This window comes from Bactrocera dorsalis, chromosome 5, assembly GCF_023373825.1.
Source record: "Bactrocera dorsalis isolate Fly_Bdor chromosome 5, ASM2337382v1, whole genome shotgun sequence".
In the NCBI taxonomy this organism is placed as follows: Eukaryota; Metazoa; Arthropoda; class Insecta; order Diptera; family Tephritidae; genus Bactrocera; species Bactrocera dorsalis.
This window is the reverse complement of record NC_064307.1, coordinates 59,738,176-59,759,002: the sequence shown is the minus strand read 5'-3', so window position 1 is coordinate 59,759,002 and position 20,827 is coordinate 59,738,176. Positions and strand designations below refer to the sequence as shown.

General features: G+C 36.2%; 4 protein-coding genes across 4 annotated transcripts in view; 1 reads left to right on the top strand and 3 right to left on the bottom strand.

Moving 5' to 3' along the window:
• The window catches only part of LOC105224161 (enhancer of split malpha protein), a 79,244-nt gene that overhangs the window by 9,240 nt on the left and 49,177 nt on the right, over window positions 1-20,827 (bottom strand). The window lies entirely within an intron of this gene.
• On the top strand, window positions 1,347-2,294 carry LOC125778652 (uncharacterized). The gene has a single exon (XM_049457412.1). It carries the CDS (start codon window positions 1,472-1,474, stop codon window positions 1,850-1,852), a length of 381 nt encoding a protein of 126 aa, XP_049313369.1. The 5' UTR covers window positions 1,347-1,471; the 3' UTR covers window positions 1,853-2,294.
• LOC109579409 (uncharacterized) lies at window positions 8,288-9,175 on the bottom strand. The gene has a single exon (XM_049457413.1). The coding sequence runs from the start codon at window positions 9,058-9,060 to the stop codon at window positions 8,704-8,706; it is 357 nt and encodes a 118-aa protein (XP_049313370.1). The 5' UTR covers window positions 9,061-9,175; the 3' UTR covers window positions 8,288-8,703.
• On the bottom strand, window positions 11,604-12,508 carry LOC115065997 (uncharacterized). The gene has a single exon (XM_029549393.2). It carries the CDS (start codon window positions 12,362-12,364, stop codon window positions 12,044-12,046), a length of 321 nt encoding a protein of 106 aa, XP_029405253.2. The 5' UTR covers window positions 12,365-12,508; the 3' UTR covers window positions 11,604-12,043.

Sequence of the window (20,827 nt, the reverse complement as noted above, 5' to 3'; positions counted from 1 at the left end):
ACACATACATAAATATGTGCACTGTTATCTGCCAGGCGATAATAATGCATAAGTGCCATACGAAAGCAAATATCTGTATGTAAATAACGGGTGATTTTTTTGAGGTTAGGATTTTCATGCATTAGTATTTGACAGATCACGTGGGATTTCAGACATGGTGTCAAAGAGAAAGATGCTCAGTATGCTTTGACATTTCATCATGAATAGACTTACTAACGAGCAACGCTTGCAAATCATTGAATTTTATTACCAAAATCAGTGTTCGGTTCGAAATGTGTTTCGCGCTTTTTTATCGACAAATTTTGTTCAGCGATGAGGCTCATTTCTGGTTGAATGGCTACGTAAATAAGCAAAATTGCCGCATTTGGGGTGAAGAGCAACCAGAAGCCGTTCAAGAACTGCACTGTTTGGTGTGGTTTGTACGCTGGTGGAATCATTGGACCGTATTTTTTCAAAGATGCTGTTGGACGCAACGTTACGGTGAATGGCGATCGCTATCGTTCGATGCTAACAAACTTTTTGTTGCCAAAAATGGAAGAACTGAACTTGGTTGACATGTGGTTTCAACAAGATGGCGCTACATGCCACACAGCTCGCGATTCTATGGCCATTTTGAGGGAAAACTTCGGACAACAATTCATCTCAAGAAATGGACCCGTAAGTTGGCCACCAAGATCATGCGATTTAACGCCTTTAGACTATTTTTTGTGGGGCTACGTCAAGTCTAAAGTCTACAGAAATAAGCCAGCAACTATTCCAGCTTTGGAAGACAACATTTCCGAAGAAATTCGGGCTATTCCGGCCGAAATGCTCGAAAAAGTTGCCCAAAATTGGACTTTCCGAATGGACCACCTAAGACGCAGCCGCGGTCAACATTTAAATGAAATTATCTTCAAAAAGTAAATGTCATGAACCAATCTAACGTTTCAAATAAAGAACCGATGAGATTTTGCAAATTTTATGCGTTTTTTTTTTAAAAAAGTTATCAAGCTCTTAAAAAATCACCCTTTAGAAAGTCCTCATATCTTTGCAAATAATGATCACAATGTAAACATTGATAATCAGCAAAAAAACATTTTAGGTATTATTTGTGCTAACCATTCTAAATATGTGCATAGATATTTAATAGCAGCAAGTGATAAGCGTGTTGTCCTCAAGAGCAACGTATAGCGAAATGCAAGAACAAACAATATGCCATATTTATTTTGTGAAATTCTCAAATTACACAAACAAAGCAGTGCAGAAATTTACCCTTACACTCGTTGGTCTTCAAAACGTTGATGCCTTCAACAAGGGTAGTTCTACGCCTGCGCAGAGGTATAAATAGTCAGCATGGCAAGGAACAGAACATCATTCGTAGCCTTGCACACGAGCGAGCAACTTAACTACAAAGTCAAAAAACGAATTAATATCAACAAAGTAAAATTCATTACTGAAAAACGTAAAACCTTAAACAACGCAACAACAAAAAATGTCTTACGCTAAACTCAAGAATACTTGCAACGTCAGCACTTTGGTCGAGCAAAGTAACAAAAAACCGAACTACACACCAGGCAAGGCGTTGAAGCAGACATTCAAGTTACTTAAAAGCATTTTCAAGTCAACAACAGTCAGCAAAGCAGACAGCAACAACAATGTGAAGCAGCAAATCACAGTCACAAGACCACAAGTAGTAGCTGAGATGCCGCAAGCAGCAATCGAGCCACAGCAACATCACGACGAAGTCGAACTGTCTGCACTCAACTCTAGCATACTGACCACTTGCTCAACACTCAGCGCTGAGGAGTACGAGAACGAATTGAATGAGGTAGCTGAGTTGATGACCGCAAACAAATCCATCATTGCTGAGTAAACTGTTGACGATCGCTACGATACTTAACTGATATTCGTGGTTGTTGTTTCATCCCACTGGCAAGCCGTCGGTGCCTTCTAGGACCTGGTTCGTCCTTAAACCACACCGCTTACAATTCCACAACAAACGCTTTATATTCTCGAAGCTTTAATAGTTTATATATAGCTAAGCGTAAATACATATATGTGTGTGTGATGCAGTCGAACTGCCAAGCTTTGTTCTCGATGTGCCCTCGCCCTTATATGTTCTACTTGCTCACTCTATGTTTGAGAGTGCGCATGTAGACTGGCAATTAACATAATATCGATGAACATCTGAAAGCTTTAATTGTAGTATATCAATTGTCTTCCAAATAGTATTAAGTCAAAATAAGCGGAAATGTATGTATTATAGTTGAAAAGTCTTGATATAAAATTTAATTGTTAAACTGAAACTTGTTGATTATTTTATTGTTTTTGGTATAATGGCTGCTTTGAGTTATTTGTGTCGTCTATATTTGGCACAAATTAACTTAACATTTCGTTTCACCGAAAAAGTTGACTTTAGAGGTTTTTAGTTTAAAGCAGTTTCAGGTTATAAGAAGAAAATTGTATTCAAATTCGTAGATGTCGGTAAAAAAACTTTCATTTTGATTTTAGTTTATTGGTATTGCTTCGCTGTCAACATATTATTCTTTTGCTACCACGTCATTTGTTCTATCACAAGATCTGTAAACTATTTCTCTGAATACTTTCTATCAGACGTGTATTTCGAAAGAGTTTAATTTTGATTCAATTTCTAAGTATTCTCGCTATCCACAGACAAAAGTGATTGAAATCTTCTACAGATATTGGTTTTCTTGGGCAATAATATCATATAGATCATATTAAAACATTTGTGTGCCAATTCAAAACTATAACTCAAAACGCGCTAAAACAAAGGCATCGTAAAATGGCATATGAAGAAATTATATCAGCATTAAAATTATGATATTAATACAAAAGACAATATCAAATTTCATCACACAGTTTTGCAAAGATTGCAACAACATGTTTTACAAAAAAGTATTCAAATTAATCGCTAAGCACCAATCTTCGCTATTCTTGGCTGATATTATTATTTTATTTTTCATATAATATAAATATAGAACTCTATTTGAGATATCACTACTTTACCAAATTTCATCTGAAATCGTGGTCGAACTCCAAATACTATACTTAAAGTTGTTTGCGATAAGGCTTGTTGGATGTCAATAAATGGTTAAAAATATCTGTTCAAATAATCACCGGTTGATGCGATATTAGAAAAATATTAGTTTAATTTGTTGTTGTTATTCAAAATGTGGCTTCATCAAAATTCACATTACCAGAAATGACTATGGTATACATTAAATATTATGGTATACATTAAATATTATTGTAAAAAAAGAGACATAAGCTATTCTATCATTTAAATTGGATCAATGTGAGGATAGTGTGCTTAATTTTACTAAAAACGGTTCAGTAGCTTAGGACTTTACCCCGGGCAAACAGCCGTTTTGTTTTACCACTTTTTATGGGAGCTCTCACGGAAAGCGATAAAAAGGAGCCTACGAGTTTCTAAGTTACCTTCCACCAATTTCCAGTCAAACTGGTTGAACCTTTTTTATATTATCAATTGTGAAACTAATACGACTTTCTTTAAAACATGTATATAGATTAGTTCTTACATAGGCAGAACTTATAAGTCGGCGAAGAGATGGCTTTCAATTATTTTTCCCTTTACGCCTGGTGCTGAAACCTTCAGAATGCCAGAAAAGGCGTTTGGTGGCAATTTTTGCCGCAAGCGAATGTTTTGGATTGGTACGAATATTTCAACGAGGGTCAAGAGTGCGTTGACGACGAACCACATCCTGGACGGCCATCAATTTCAATAAAATAAAAGAAGGAGGTGCTTGAGAATCGACGATTAACAGTAAGAGATCTTACTGGCATTGTTGGAATATCGGAAGGATCAGTGAAACCCATTTTGAAAGGTCATTTGGGCCTAAGAAAAATGAAAGCACGATTGGTTCCAAAATCAGTAAATTGTTACGGAAAACAGCGACGTGTTTGTGCTGTGGACAATGATCCAACAACATCCGACTATCAGGATGTCATGGAACGTATTATTACTGGCGCTAGACTTTAGATCTATGCTTACGATCCGGAAACAGATGATCAATTGGGTGAATATCGTGGAAAAGGTGAACCGAAGCCTCGTCAAACCACTTCAAAAACCAAGGTTATGTTGACAGTTTTCTTAGATTATCGAGGTGTGGTGCATTTCGAATTTCTTCCGCCCGGCCAAAGTGTCAACAAGGAATACTATTTGATGCGCAGAATTATGGGCTGACCACTCTTGGTTTTTGCACCACGTTGATGTACCATCGCATACTGCATTAATTTTTCGGGAGCTTTTCGCCAAGTCTTCGTGCCGTAACTACCATATTCACCTGATTTAGCTTCTTGTAACTTCTAGCTATTCTGCAAACTCAAACCACCGCTCCGAGGAAACGGTTTTGAGTCAACTGAAGACATTAAACGTGAGTCGCTACGAGCTACGATCCGGAAATTGACTTTAACAACTTTTTCGAGGATTGGAAAAAGCGTTGGTACAAGCGTATTGGTGGCAAGGTGGATTACTTTGAGGGAGACGATATAGATTTTGAAGAATATATTAAGAATTTTAAGATTATGAACAAAGTCTTTACGTCTGCTTTCAAATGACAAAAGGTTAAGTTACAAGACGCCCTCAATTGTGCTGTTATAAAAATCAAGAAAAAATATGAAAATTATCTCATGTACCATACCAAAAATGTCTGCCTAATATATCCAACTAAATATTCCTAGCTGAATAAAATGTCAAAAACCCTTAACTGCAAAAATATTATTTAAAACAAACAATTTTTTTATACAAAATTATATTTTATTATATTCTTAAAATATATAGTTACAAATGATACTTAAAAGCTATTTGGAAGACAAATGATGCTTAAACTAAATATAAAAGTAAAGCTTTTATACATCGTCGACAATTTCAAACATGCCAATCCACGGCGTGTTACACTCAAAACGAAGTGATGATGCACGCGCGCAGAATAATTAGTAGCGGAATGTCGTCGCCGATGAAGCTGTTGGCAGTTCCACTGCATCACACATGCACATATAAACTATTAAAGCTCTTTCTCTTATTGAAATGTAGGCGGTGTGGTTTAAGGACATACCAAGTCCTAAAAGGCACTAGCGGCTTGCCAGTGAGATGCTTTATGCAAAACATTCAAAGTTATCAAAAGGCGGCATAGGCGTTTTTAATAGAATCCTCAGAAGCGATCAATTTGCTTGTTCTCCTCTCAGCGCTGAGTGTTGGTCAAGTTGTTAGTTCGCGTTAGGTAGTTACTGCCTCAGACATTATTGTTATCAGTTATTGTTTGTATACCTTGTTGTGTTGTTGTTGTTATCGACCATACTAATTGCTCTGAACTTGAACATCCATTTGAATAAAAAGAAAGCCCTCTTTAGCGCATTGCCTGCGGTGTAGTTAGGTTTGTTGACGTTTTGCTCAGCCCAAGTGCTGGCGTTGCAAGCGTTCATGATCGCGCCGTAAGACATTCTTGTCGTTCCGGTTGTTTTCGGTTGAAGGATTTTACAAAACTGTGTAACTTCGTTAATGATTATGTTAGATTTGATTTTACAGTTAAGTTATTCGCTCGATTGCAAGGCTACGAATGACATTCTGCTCCTTGCCACGTTGGCTATTTATACCTTTGCGCATGAGCAAAACTACCCCTGTGTTTTTGCCCAAGTGCGCAGACCAATGTAGGCGCGAATTTTTGTTATACCTGCAAATATTTTATTATTTTTGCATTTTAGGAACTGAACTATTGTTTTGTATAATTCTTCTGGATGTTTGCTGCGCTTGCGGGTAACACACTTTTCGATCGTGCTGTATACTAATTGTAAAGAGGTATGCATTAAATGTACGAATATATATGTATGTGTCGGGATATTTGTTGTTTCTAAAACTGGTATTTAGGTAATATGAACATATTTTTGAAGAGTAACAAATGCCTTTGTAATTGTATAGTAAAATATTCCTTTAGTAACTTTCCTTAATTGACCAACTTTTAAGTATTTGCTACAATTTACATGCACGAGAGTCTATCACAATGACTTATTATTTTTTAACGAATTTTCACCTAAAAATATTAATCATCGCCTTATTTAAGCAATTAATTTAACCAAATCTCTCCTCATGCAAAATCACCTGTGCTCTTTTCGGGTGCTCATATTTCTTGATGTCTCTTCAGAACGTCAACTATTACTCAGAACACTTTAGATTGCAGTAGAAATCTGTTTAAAAGCTGATAACATTTAAACTTTTTTGAAATATCGGCGAAGAGCTTCAGACTACACCGATTATAGACTGTATTCAAACCATGACATCTGATTATGTAGATTAGGTTAGGTTACGTTAAACTGGTAGGCCAATGAGCCACGCATAGACCAGTTTTGGTCCCTTACGAATTAGACTATGAATGTTTTGATGCTGAAAAATAAAACGCGCCACTCCCACCACTTTATAGTGAACAACGATATTCAAGGAAAATACGTAAGAATTTTATGCATTGCTACTAAAACTATGGTAGATCCCATTATGAAATTGTTTCAATTGTATTACGAGGGCTGCTATATATATTTCTGGCCTAGGCAACACTAAGTGTTGCCAGGTGCAATCTGACATTTCCATTGGAAAGTTTGGCATTTTTTAGCATAACATCACTCAGAACGTTTTGTCATTTAATCGTGAATTGTTTTATTTACAGGGAATTAAAAAATTCATCTCGGCCAAAAATGGAATTAACTCGTGAACATTTTCGTGCGATCATTTTTCACAACTTTCGACGTGGATTATCACGACAAGAGTGCATCGATGAACTAAAATCTTTGTATGGCTATGAAGCACCATCCTATAGCACTGTGAAAAACTGGTACAACGAATTCAATCGTGGCCGACGCTCGCTCAAAGACGAATTCCGTGAAGGTCGTCCAAAAACAGCCGTTGTGCCAGAAAACATCGATGCCGTACGTGAACTGATAATGCAAGACCGTCATGTAACATACCTTCAGATAGAGGCATGCCTATGCATTTCTCCCACCAGCATACATTCGATATTGCATGAACACCTGGCCGTAAAAAAGGTTTGTTCTCGTTGGATCCCGCACAATTTGACAATCGCTCAAAAAAAGGCTCGTGTGGATTGGTGTAAAGAAATGCTGAAAAAATACGATCGCGGTGCTTCAAAAGACGTTTATAAGATCGTCACAGGTGACGAATCATCTAAGCGTATGAGCCCGAAACAAAACAGCAATCGACCGTGTGGGTCTTCCAAGACGAGCCAAATCCAACGAAAAAAAAACACACATTTTCGTTGATAAATATGCCTATTTACATTATTAGGCCAGAAATATATATAGCAACCCTCGTATGCATCAAAATCATTCCAACGGACTCGTGAGAGACGTCGAGCTCTCTTGGTAACCTTCGTAGGCTAGTGTTTTTGTTAAAGCTGAGTCACCGTAAGCCTTTTTCAACTTTGGGAACGATTCCGCGCACGAAACTTGTTAGAAATACAAAATTTTATATAAATTCCTTGTTATTCGATATTTTTATCCATTGTAAAAATTGCTACGTACTACTACTTAAGCAGCGGCTGTAAACAAACTGGTTGACAGATCAGATCATATTTGGCATATTAATTATGGTCAGTCCTACCAATTTAGCATTATACATTTTTTTGAAATATCATTTGCTCGGGGAATTCAACAAAAATTTTCGGGTGATGACTATTATAAATAGTGGTCATATAATGTTGTTTCAACGAATTTCAATCTGGCCGCAAGTTGGTTTTTGATGAGGTGCCGCAAAGACTAGGAGGACAAAATAACAAAAGTCCACGAAATTGAATTGGCATACCGTCGTTTCAAGGAGCGCGAGATACGAGAGACAGTAGGAGTGATTATCATGAGAAACATCAGTCCGCCCAATGAGTTCAATGAGTACGTTATCGTTCCTACGGCGACATATGGGATGTTCGAGTCTCAATCACTGCGGCAGTATAGCAAGGCATCATATTCGACGCAAAAATGTTGCAATATAAGTATCAGCTGAGTATCTGAAGAAAAACAACACTGTCAAAATATTGCTGCAGTTATTTGCTTGCTCGAACATCCCCATACTTTCCAGACCTGCAGAAGAACTTACTTTTCAAAAGTGTTAAAGAAGTTTGAGTATCAATTTGGAGGAGTAGTTTTCTGGAGCTAAATTTTCCCAATAACGTATATCCAAATTATAGCGCAAAAATCCAATATTTACAAACTGAAAACAATGCTATGTCATTTGAAAAATTTCCAAGCTAAAAATATAATTCAATACAGATTTCTTTTTATACAAAAATATATTTTATTATATGAGCAAAACATATAAAAAAATCGTACTTAAAAACTACTTGGAAGACAAATGATTCTTAAACTAAATATGTAAAAATTAAAGCCGTTTCACATCGTTGACAATTTCAAAAATGCCAGTCCACGGGGTCTTATGCCCGAAAAGAAGCGATGGAGCACGCACGCAGAATAATTAGTGGCGGGATTGCGTCGACGATGGAGCAATTTGGCAGTTCAACTGCATCACACACGTACATATAAACTATTAAAGCTCTTTTGCTATTATAATGTAAGCGGTGTGGTTTAAGGACGTACCAAGTCCTAGAAGGCACCAGCGGCTTGCCAGTAGGACACTTTATGCTTAGCATCCCTGTATGTCAATTATGATATGCTGCGATCATCAGCGGATTACTCCAACGATTTGCTTTTTGCTGCCAACTCAGCCAACTCGTTCAGTTCATTCTCGTACTCCTCAGCGCTGAGTGTTGAGCAAGTGGTTAGTATGCTAGCGTTGAATGTGGTTGCTTCGACTTCTGTGGTTGTTGCTTTCGGCATCTCAGTTACTGCTTGCGGCTTTGTTGCTGTGATTTGCTGCTGTGTGTTGTTGTTTGTATCAATCTTATTAACTGTTGTTGATTTGAAGACGCGTTTCAATAACTTGAAAGCCGTCTTCAGCGCCTTGCCTGGTGTGTAGTTCGGTTTGTTTATAACTTGTTCCGCCAAAGTGCTGGCGTTGCAAGTGTTCACGAGTTTAGCGTAGGACATTTTTGCTGTTGCGTTTTTTCGGTTTTAGAATTTTCACAATTGAATTTAACTTCGTCGATATTGACTCTGCAGTTAAGTTATTCGCTCGATCGCAAGGCTATGAATGACATTTTGCTCCTTGCCACGCTGGCTATTTATACCTTTGCGCATGCGTAAAACAACCCTTATGTGTTTGAGTTGGAAGGAGCAAAAGTGTGCGGGCCAATGAGAATACAGATTTTTTCTATAGGTGCTCATATTTTATTGTTATTGCGTTTTGAGAACGAAGTTATTGTATTTTGTATTTCTTTCGTATGAGTTAATACGCTTTGCGATCGTCGTTCTGTACTTAGGTATGTGATTGGCAATACACACATACAACGTGTTTGTTGCTAATATTGTTAACAATTTTGAATCAAAGTCGAAGTGATATTATTATATTTTAATATTAAAATATATTTCAATATTTTTCTTTAATTTGGTCGCTCGAAGATTAAACTTAACCAAAAGAAATTTTAGTAGAAAAAATTGCTTTTAGTGGCAGTCATTACATGGTAGACCCTCTTAATTTCCTAATGTAATAAAAAAGTTTTGTAAGCATATTTGTTAGTCATTTAAAATTTGCTGGAAATTTGCTAGAAACTTGCCGTTAACTGAAGACCTGCCACTTCAGGCAGAAGATTTATATTATCAGAGGTGATCAACGTTCTTGTCTGAAGTTACACTAATTAGTCGATCGATTAAAAGAGAATTAGCTTTTATGAGCGATATTTTGATGTTCATTTTGAATAATAATTTGCTATACAAATTATATTATATAATAATACGCAATATATAGTACTTTAAGAATATATTGCACAGAAAATCAAATCAAAAGCTTCCGACACCTTCGCAACTTTGAAACATCGCCGAAAAGCCTAAAAGGGCACCGGTTTAAGACTGAATTTACACTTCATTATCTCGCATAATGGGAAAACATACAAACTGAAAGGGAACGCAAAAATTTCCTCAGTTGGGAGTAAAATTAGAGCCTCTAAATATGATCGCTAACCACTTCCAACATTTTAGCTGTTTGCAAAATTTTCCCATAAAAACTAGAATAGTGATAGACAGTATTATTCAATTATCTGTTTTTACTTTCTCGAGCGTTATTTAATTTACTAGATCTGTGTAAACTACTACTTATACTTGTGTTACTATTGCATTTTCAATGCAATCACGGCTGCATTATCTCCAACACAAATATTTGATTGGCATATACTCGTAGCATTCAGTGAAGATTGTGAAGTCATCAAAACTTGTCTCATACGAGTCGTCCATCCACCTCTGTTAATGACGATAATATGGAAAAAGTTAATTGAACTGTGCTTCAAAACCTTTGCGTGGACAACATATAGATATCAAAAGATCTAAATATCTCAGTCAATTAATAACTTAACGCATTTTGGCTCATTTTTAGGGTATGAAGTATGTTAATGATACACTTTTACCAAACGAACTGAATATTTTCGTAAAATCGACGTTGAGAAGAGTAAAGATGCAAAAGAGATGCTTGTCAACGCAACTGAGGGTCATTATTGTAGACGAGATGTGGGTTTAGGAATATAATTTTGAAACTGTCCAATAGTCTAATAAATAAAGCTCTAAAAAAGAGCTACATCCTGAAGAGATTCAAGAGCTGCCATCCTGAAAAAAACAACGGTTTGGTGTGGTTTGTGAGCCAGTAGAATCATCGGTCCATATTTCTTCAAAAATGAAGCCGGTGAGAACGTAACTGTCAATGGCGTCCGTTGTCGCGCCATGACTTCCAACTATTTGATGCCTCAAATTGAAGCTCCTGATATCAGCGACATTTGGTTTGAACAAGACGACGTCACTTCCCACACGTCGTATCAATCAATGGATTTATTGAGAGAATACTTCAGTGAGCAATTGGCCACCAAGATAATATGATATCACACCGTTAGACTTTTTGCTGTGAGGATATGTAAAGCCTAAAGTCTATGTGGAGAGTCCAGTTTTGATTCAGAACTTGGCGTAAAATAGCACTCGTGTCATTCGCGAGTTAGCAGTCGAAATGCTCGAACAAGTTAGCGAAAACTGTACTCAAGGGATGGACAATCTGAAAGAGATAATCTTCAAAAAATAAATGCGAAAAAATGATCCTTTGAATGATAATAAACATTCCATATTAAATTTGAAGTTTCTGTGTTTTTCCTTTAAAAAAGTAGGGAACCTGGAATTTGGTCACCGTTTAGATTTTGGTATATGGTGGCTTAATGTCTGCTATAACCACTCTAATAGTCCCACCCAATAAGGGTGCCAATTTTTACTACTTTCCTACACACAAAGCATTATAAAACACCTTCAATTATTAAAATTTTCGCTGTATTAACTTGTATTCCTCAATGTAGTAGACAAAATATTGTACTGAAAATCAAATTTCAATATTTCTCCAAAGCAAAGCGAAAAGCTAAACTACTTAAGTTATAAAAAAAATTAAAAAAAATTACAATTATCCACGAAAAAGTGTTTGCGAAGAAAGATAAGAAGTAGTTATGTACATATTTACATCGGCATGACATTTTATTAAGCATCTTTAATATACAAATCTAGTTACTTAACAGCTAAATGGAAGACATTCGATCAAATTGTAACTTAAACTAATTGGAAGACATATGATCACAATGACAATCTCAAAATTAAAGCTGCACATCGCCAACGCTTACGCAGTAGGCCAACCCACGCTGGATTTCCGCCCAACAAAGGATGAAATCCGCGCGCAGGGCGATTAAGGGCTCAAAATTGCATCGACGATAATTTGCTGGCAGTTGAACTGCATCACAAACTATTAAAGCTCCGTTAATATTGTATAAAGCGTTGAAATGCAAGTGGCGCGGTTTAAGGACGGTCCAGGTCCTTCAAGGCACTAGCGGTTTGCCAGTCGGATGTGTTCAACATCCATTTTAAACAATAAGTCCATGTAGCCATCCTTGAAATAGTGTTACTCAGCAGTGAACGATTTGATGGCGGCTTCCAACTCAGCTAACTCATTCAGCTGATTCTCATACTCTTCAACGCTTAGTACGGAGCAATTGGTGCGCATGCTGAGGTCGGTTTTGCGACACATCTCTGTTACTTTTGGCGATAGCTCTTCCTCGATTTGCTTCTCGGCGGTGATGATTACCTTGCCCGACGTGGAGGGGCGGAAAAAGCGGCGCAGCAGTTTGCAAGCCTTCCGCAGCGCCTTGCGCGGTGTATAGTGTGGTTTGGGCATGCTTTGCTCAGTCGCAGCGCAAGTGTTGACGAGTGTAGCATAAGACATTTTACGATTTCTAAAAATTTACGTATTTTTTTAAGTGAAGTACAAATTGGTTTTGGAATTAGTTGCTGTTTTTCTACGCTTGTTTGCTGTGCTATGAATGTTGTCCTGTCGCTCTCCACGCCGACTATTTATACGTTTGCGCATGCGCAAAACAACCCTTATTCGCGCTATGAGCATGACGCCTGCGCTGACCAATCGGATTGCGTGTTCACGCAGGTGCAACTTGTGCTCGACTTTGCTGGTGCTCTCTGCCATACCTGCGCGCTCTACCTGCAGTGGGTTCTCCCGAACACCGCGTTGCGCACAATTTGTGTATTTATTAAGGTGTCGCGTCGTCGTGCCTATCCCTGATCCCTGCCGCATTGCTTTATCTGTGTTGTTGCCTTTGTTTACTTGATTTTTTTTTTGGAAATTTTGGGAAAACTGTGCGATCCCTTGCACGTGTGCAAACGGTTTTCCCTGGTTGTTGGTGCTTGTGTGCGTCTCTCCCCCCCCCTCTTTGCTCTACCTGCCATAGCCAAGTATAAATAATGCCCTTTAAATAGTGATGCATATCCTTTTTTTGCCTAAGCGTATCGGCTATTTACCATGCTGATCGTGGGAAAGTAAAATAAATTTTTGATTCCTCGCATTTTCATAAATCTTTTGTTTGATTGTTTGCTACACTATTTGTATTTCACTTGAAGGTAATTTGAGTTGCGTTTTTCTGCAATCTCATTCAAAGCAAGCAGGCAAATATGAAAATTTAAATGCTGATCCGCTGTCGATCGTCAGAGCCGATCGGCCGTTTGATCGCTATTTTTGGCGATGCTCGTGGTGGCACCCTTCGACTAACGGCCGTTACATTTTGTTGTTGCTATTTTTAAGCAAATCGTGTTCGCTCATTGAAGTGCATTGAATTGCTGGGAAAACTGCGTGCAGTGATCGTGGCATTGATCAAGCGTACTACGAGTAAATACCCCTATGAAAATTGTAGGCAGGACAAGTGTTATACCCTCGTTAAACATATGTTGCACTTTCTTATTTTGATGATTTTGGAGGTGATTTTTTATATTGGAAATTCTATTTTATTGCTCGTCTGCATTGTTTGTGTGTACAGCTAGGTTGACTGAGGTTTGGCGCGCTGTTCGCTGCGTGGCAATTGTAGATATTATTGTGGCTGATTTAGTGTGGTGAATGCGCTGGAATTTAATTACGATTTTTTATTACTTTGTAATTAGAATTACGAAGTGTGTATATATGTGAATGACTCATGCATATATTTATAATAAATTATAAGAAAATGAATAATAAAATTAAAATATGAGTTGTGGCTTGAGGGTTTCTTAGTAGTATATTACGATAGTCCTGTTCGATTAGCCACTTCAGCGCTGGCTATGTTTGAGCTGTAGGCTCTTGCCTAAAAAATTAATACTTTAAGGCTGGAACGCAGTTATAGCGTTAAACCTATTATTAAAGGGTCGCGATTTGATTATACCAGCTTATCTGGTTTATGTTGGGTGTATGTTCGATTCCTCATTCACTAATTTTGGGCAAATAGCAGACTTGAATGTATGCTACTGTAATATGACACCTATGACAGCTGGAGTAGATAAGTATGCAATTTCCTATATCGCTTTTATTATATGTATCTCTGTGAGTGGCTTCCGCAAAGCTATCAAGTAGTAGAACACGAAAGGATACGGGAGCACCAATCCCATTCTACCTATAGCGGTTCTAGGGTGCCTTTCCTTGCTAACTTATCAGCTTTGTAATTTCCTGCGATTCTGCGATTATGACCTACCACCCATACCAGTCTTACCACAAAGACACTTGATGATATTGATAGCGAGGATAGGCACTTCTCGACCAACACTCAACGCAGTGTATATAAGTTCGCAGCTGGTATCGCCGCTCTGCTATCTGAGTGAATGGTCACTTCTCTGAAGGAGCCTGCACTCCGGAACAGTAGATCCACCAACTAAATGGGTGCAACCTCGGCTTGGAAGACACTGAAATAGTCAGGAAGTCTGAAGCTGGGGTTGATACAGTAAACCTCTCCACCAACCTTCCCTCCAAGCTTTGACGCATCCGTACTGTCCCTCTCTTTCAACGGCTTCTTTCCACTCACAACTCGCTCGTGGTATATCAATGAGAAGGAGCCACCAGAGATTGGTTTGGCGACTCCATGATCCAAGTAGTCCGGTATGAAGTCAAAGAGTGTGAGGATATCCAAGTGTTCAGATAAGAGTTCTTTTAAGAACCCAGATTTTCTGAGTTTGATAGCAACTTTTCTAGCCATACACCTTCCGACGATGTCTACGTATACTGTATGTAAGTAAATAAGACCATTTTATTTTTACTTGGGTTGATAGCGATTCCTCTGCGTACGCTACTTAGGAACTTTTCTTTGACTGTAAGTACTACATCGTCTGCACAGGGTCCACCTTATGGTGTTCCCCTACTCATATTTCGTCGAACTCGTACTTTATCGCATTCCATTTTAATCACTCTCTCGCACAGATGACTGAGAATGAGGTGCTTGAGGTTTGATTCAACCCTAAGACCGTCCAGAGCAGTAACGACTGCTTCCGGCAGGACGTTATTGAAAGCTGCCTCAATATCAAGAAAGGTCTCAACGGCGAATTCCTTAACCCTAAAGGATTATTCAAGCGATGACATTATAGTATGCAGGACAATATGCACTGACTTGTCTATATAGTAAACATGTTGCGCTCTTGATACATAGTCTTTCATAATGCGCCTCCTTATGTACCAGTCCACCAGTCTCTCCAGAGTAATAAATTGTAATAAACGATTTTTATTTTGAAATATTAAATTAAATTTCAGTAGCGATTGTCCTGAGTAACATCGTAAAGGATCAGAAAGTAAGATTGTAATCCTTCCACACAAGCCATAGTCCATCTTCTTCGAGTAATCTCGGCGAAGTGTTTTCATTTGGCTCCTTAAATTTTTTCCAGAGTTGCTGTGAGATATTATCATGAACCTTCAAAGAGATCTTGGTAAACTGTTTCGGGTGAACTATTTTGGAGAATTTTAAGTATCAAGGACTAACATTATACCATGAATAATACGCAATAGATTAATGTGATGACTTATGCTTTCAATTAAATGATGCTTCAAGAAAAAAATAAGTTTTATGATGCAAACAACACACATTATCGCCAAAAGGAGTTAATTTCAACTTCTCCTATTGCAGTGATCTACCATAAATGGATACTCCACCTTATCTACTTATGTCTGCCATATCTCAAGGATACATAAAAACTATTGCGCCAATTCTAATAGTCAAAATAATAGCACAACTCAAATGGTCTCCCTTCAAACACACTTCTAACGCAAGCCTGTCGCCTGCATGCCATCAGTACAGTACATATCTACATGTAGTACGCGCATGATGCTGAGAAGCCTGGGAAAATATTTTCAATCACACCTGGCCCAAGAGGGCCACAAATGAATGAGATGAATGAACGAGTGTTGCATAAAAGAACAATTTGGTGACGAATTTATTTTTCTTCACTCTTACGAAATGTTGTGGCTGCCCAATTTTTCCCACACGTAAGAAAGCAAGAGATGCTTGGCGTACACTTGGCACTGTTGGTACAACAATTAATAGAATTTTCCCGGCAGTTGAGTGATAGCGGCGTTAGTGTGACTAACAGACATTTGCACAAGGTGTTAATGGTGTTTATTCTTTAATGAAAAGTATATTTGACAGTTATTAGTGTTTATTGGACTGGTGTAGTTTTAGAGGAATGATTTTCAGCAGGCGAACAAAAGTTACATAAAATTGTAGAATTTTTCGTACAGTAATTGTATCTGCCTTTATTACCTTAAGGGATTGAATATAGCAAACCATAACTAGTATAAAACTATGTAATTTCAAACTTTAATTTGATGAATTTTAAACAGTACCTAATCGAATAAAAACTGGTATAAATTCGAAATACTTGCTTAATTAAATACAAGCTTTCTTCGAGTTACTAAATGACAATCTTATTATCTTTGAAACGCTAAACAATGGAGAGTAGCCAATATCACAAATAACTGGTATAAAACCGATTATACTATTATAATATTATAATAAACTGGTATAATCAAATAAATTCCATTTATTAGATTCTAAAGAATTCGACTAGATAATTTTGTTGGAGACCTGTGGATAGAACAATAACTGGTATAAACACCGTTATTGGGTAATAAAAATATACTGTTACAATCATATAAAATCCACTTACTCAATTTTTTTGAATGCGATTGGATAACTTAGTTGGCGACCAGCGAATAGAACAAACTAGTATAAAAACTGGTATAATATTACAATATGCTGTTATTGTCAAATAAAATCCAAAATTTTAATGAATTTGAACGGATAAATTTGGTGAAGTCTAGTAAATACAAGAAAAAACTGGTATAAAGATTGGTATAATACCATAATAATAAACTGGTGCATAAAATATAAATATTTTTACTCGATTTTAAATAATTCGATTATATAACTTTGTTGGCGGGTAGCGGATAAAGCAAATAACTGGCATACATAATGGTATAATATTCTAATGGTATACTGGCATAATAAAATAAAAACTACTTGCTCGATTTCACTGAATTTGATTGGGTGACTTTTTTGGATACTTGAAAATAGAACAAATAACTGGTATAAATATTGATGTAATACTATATTAATAAAGAAGTACAATAAAAAAATCTGGTTTCCAAGTGAGGAAGAAAGCGAATTGAAGACGCTTGATGTTAATCTACTTAAGCTCCAATGATAAGACCTCCATATAACTGACAGAAATTAGCTTGGTGATGATTAACATAGCTTTGCTAAAACATAGAGGCTTTTTTTACCCCGAAATTCTTAGTTCGGTTCAGGTTAAGTGTCTTCTGAATAGCAAACGTACTGTTTTAAATACTGTTCTACTTGCTTTAAAGATTCATAAGATCCAGTAATGTCTGATAATATTATTGCAAGATATCATTTGATCATAGAAACCTTATAATTTGAACTCAAAATATACGGTGAAACAATTTATACATTTCAAAACTATGTATTTCAAAACCAAAAAAACTTTTGTAAACATAAAATATATTTTTATTGTCGTATATACATACGTATGTATATCACCAGCTACTCAAGTTAATTATTAGTTAGTCCCTTAAGTAGTTGTTTACACTCACTATCAATTCTGTTACTAAGTAAACAAAATCTTTAGGAAATAATTTTGAATCGTATTACTACCGATATGACGCACGGTTCATTGGCACACATGTATGCTGGACTCTCACATATGGCACCCTAGCTGATAATACCACGTGGACATTATTTGAACCCACTGATAACCTTCTATTTTCCTTATCATTTAACGAGCATGTTTTGATTTGAAAATTATCGCATTTTCTAAGCATATGCTTACGTAATCGGATTAGTTTCACAAAATGAAAATAAAATAAAATAAATTTCTTAAAGCAAGAGATTATTCTTATCTCACGATTTTCAATGATAAGGATTAAATATATAAATCATGCAGCCTAAATTAGTTTTTACAAAGGAGCATAAGTATTTTATTTTATGACCCTGGATGTTTGTTGTCCCCAAATTTCTATAAACTAGTGATAATACCTACGAAAATAATAATTTAACAACATGTAAACAAATATTTCATTATGACTTTATTACCGTTATTTTTCAATCAGTGGTGATATTTCACGTTTTAGAAAATAAGATTCTAGAATTCAAGCTTTTTTGCATATTTAGTATTTCTGGTGAAAATTGAGAACACATCTGTATAACTTAAAATATGTTTGAGAAAATTTCCAGGATCTCTGACAGCCCTTTATTACTTATAACCCAACGTTTAAACGCCGCGAGGGGCGCATCCGCATACGTGCAGAGTCAGCCGAGTCATGAAAGGTTTTTTAAGCATCGAGATCTAAAATTGCTCATGCGTTATAACTAATTGTTATGATATTATTTATTGAGAGAAAGCAAACTAGTCTTTTTAATTTCGAAAAGTGAATCTGATAAATCAAACCTGCAGCAATGAGAATAAAAATCATGACATATTCGACGGAATGCTTCGTTAAGTTCAAAATTTGATCTACAACATTTTAGCAGACAGTTTAGACCTGTCCCGAAAAGCGAACCGGGATATTAAATTCAACTTCGGACAAGAAAAAAGAACTGCTAACTGTACTATTGAGAATCTTTAGGAAGAACACAACATTTCTTATAGTTTAACAAAATTGAGAACACCTTTTGCTTTCAAGACTGTGGTACCAAAATGAAGACTAAATTAAGCTAGGGGTCCATAATAACTCTCCAATTAAATTAAGTAAAAAACCTGTTCTGGTAAGTAGTCTTGTATTACATTATGAGAGGGTAACCCAGATCTATGAGAAAAGTACACAGCATCACACTAAGCAGTTTTTAATCTGTTTACAACAGACAGCTTTCATCAATTAAAGTATATGACTCAAAAAGCTTAAAACATCCTTGGCATATAATAAATCAAATTCTATGATAGAACAGATGTCGTTAATAAATAACAAGAACAGAATCGGACCTAGCGGATCATCTGAAGAGACATAAATTGAAGTTGAAAGATTATTCTCAAATATCACTCGTTGTATTCTATTATAATGATAAGAAGATTCCTATTGAAGAAACCTTGGTTGAAAGCTATAAAGTTGAAGTTTATGTACGAGAGTCGAGAGATTTACTTTATCGAAAGCTTTGCTAAAGTCAGTGTATATAATACTCGTATGCTTGTGTTCCCTAAAACCCCATGATACATGGTTTACGAATTCAAGTAAATTTGTTAGAGTAGATTTCTCTTTACGAAACGCATGCTGAGGAGAATAAATTAACGAAGACATAGAAAAAGTTATATGGTCTCCAACACAATAGCTTCAAAAAGTTTAGGTATAACTGATTTATATGCAAAAGAACTGTAATTTTTTAAGGCTGCTTCTAAAACTAAATATTTTTTTCGGTTCAGCTGATATTGTGTGGCGAATGGCGCAAGGTTTCAAAGGAACTTCGAAAAAATAAAAGTATTGTTATACTTATACAGTTGAACTTCCATAAGTCGAACTTATATAGCTCGAAGTTCCCCATAACTCGAACTCCCGAATTGGAAATAGAGTAAAATTTCATAAAAATTTCCTTCCATATAACGAGGTCTCTCTAATTCGAAGCTGTTTTGTGGATTAAGGCGATTCGCGTTAACGCGGGTTCAACGGTATTTCAAAAATACTACATACCTTGAGTTGGGAATTTTGTGTCATCTGTCATATAAGCAACAACAACAACAATTTTTTTACTATTACACTTTTTCTATTTTAGTCATACGTTTATTTTTGGAACTAAAATAATTCATTTTGATGTTTTAAGTGATATTGATTTCTTAAATTTTGCTGTATAGTGCTACTGGAAAGAAAGCTTTGGCTTGTGGAGCTTTCATCATAAGATACCTTTATGTTCAGTAATAAACTTTCTGCAGAAGATTGAGCTTTCGAAAATTTTCCGAGCTTATTGGAAGCTTTTCTATCCTAAGAGATTACTTGATGTTTCAACATGGTCAGCCGACACGGTTTTGCCTTAGCAAAACATTTGTTATATAATTAAAGTTTTTATGGAGTTATGTACATATGTGGTTTTATCAAGTATTACAAATAACTTTTAAACCTCATTCAATATATTATATCCTTATGATTTTACCGCTGATAAGTTGTTTTCCAGTGAAATGTTAGCCGTCGAGGTCTCCTGATTAGGGAGATGGGTGCTTTTTCGTAGTCAGAGGCGGTTATATTGTTATCACAAGTTGTGTAAGGTGCCTCCTCAATAACAATAAGAGTATTTAGAGCAGTGTATTATTTTTTCTTAGAGCTTAATTTATTTTTGACTTGAAAAAAATACTTGTTAACAATTCCTAAATCCATAAACATTATATCAGCCTATAAGATTTATATACAATATATTGTATTACATATGTATATCCATTATATTTAGATATAATAGAAGAAGTAACGAAGTTTTTGAAAATTTAAAAAGCAGTTAAACTATTTGGTGAAATCAAGCCAGCAGATGTATGCAATATGCGAAATATTTCAATAGCAATTCAATTAGTATCATGCCACACATATGATCTAACCTCATATGCAACCGTAAAACTTAATGTGGCGAACATATTTCACTCGTATTTCGTATAAAAACATTTTTTTCTAACTATTTGCAAACTCAGTTTACACTTCACACACATATCCTTTCAATTATCCACTCATTATAAGGCTGACTTACGCACTCAGAACTCAAGTGGTTATTACATATGTTAAGAAATATACATATGTGTATTTGTATAAATGAGCACATGTGATGGCAATTGGTGGTATTTGATGGCATCGTCCTGCTGACAGCCTGTGGTGTTGCCGAGTGGCGCTATTTTTAGCCGCCCACTG

What these genes read in the sequence shown, in the direction of transcription:
- LOC115065997 (XM_029549393.2), bottom strand. Translation starts at nt 12,364, where the DNA reads ATGTCTTATGCTACACTCGTCAACACTTGCGCTGCGACTGAGCAAAGC.
- LOC109579409 (XM_049457413.1), bottom strand. Translation starts at nt 9,060, where the DNA reads ATGTCCTACGCTAAACTCGTGAACACTTGCAACGCCAGCACTTTGGCG.
- LOC125778652 (XM_049457412.1), top strand. Translation starts at nt 1,472, where the DNA reads ATGTCTTACGCTAAACTCAAGAATACTTGCAACGTCAGCACTTTGGTC.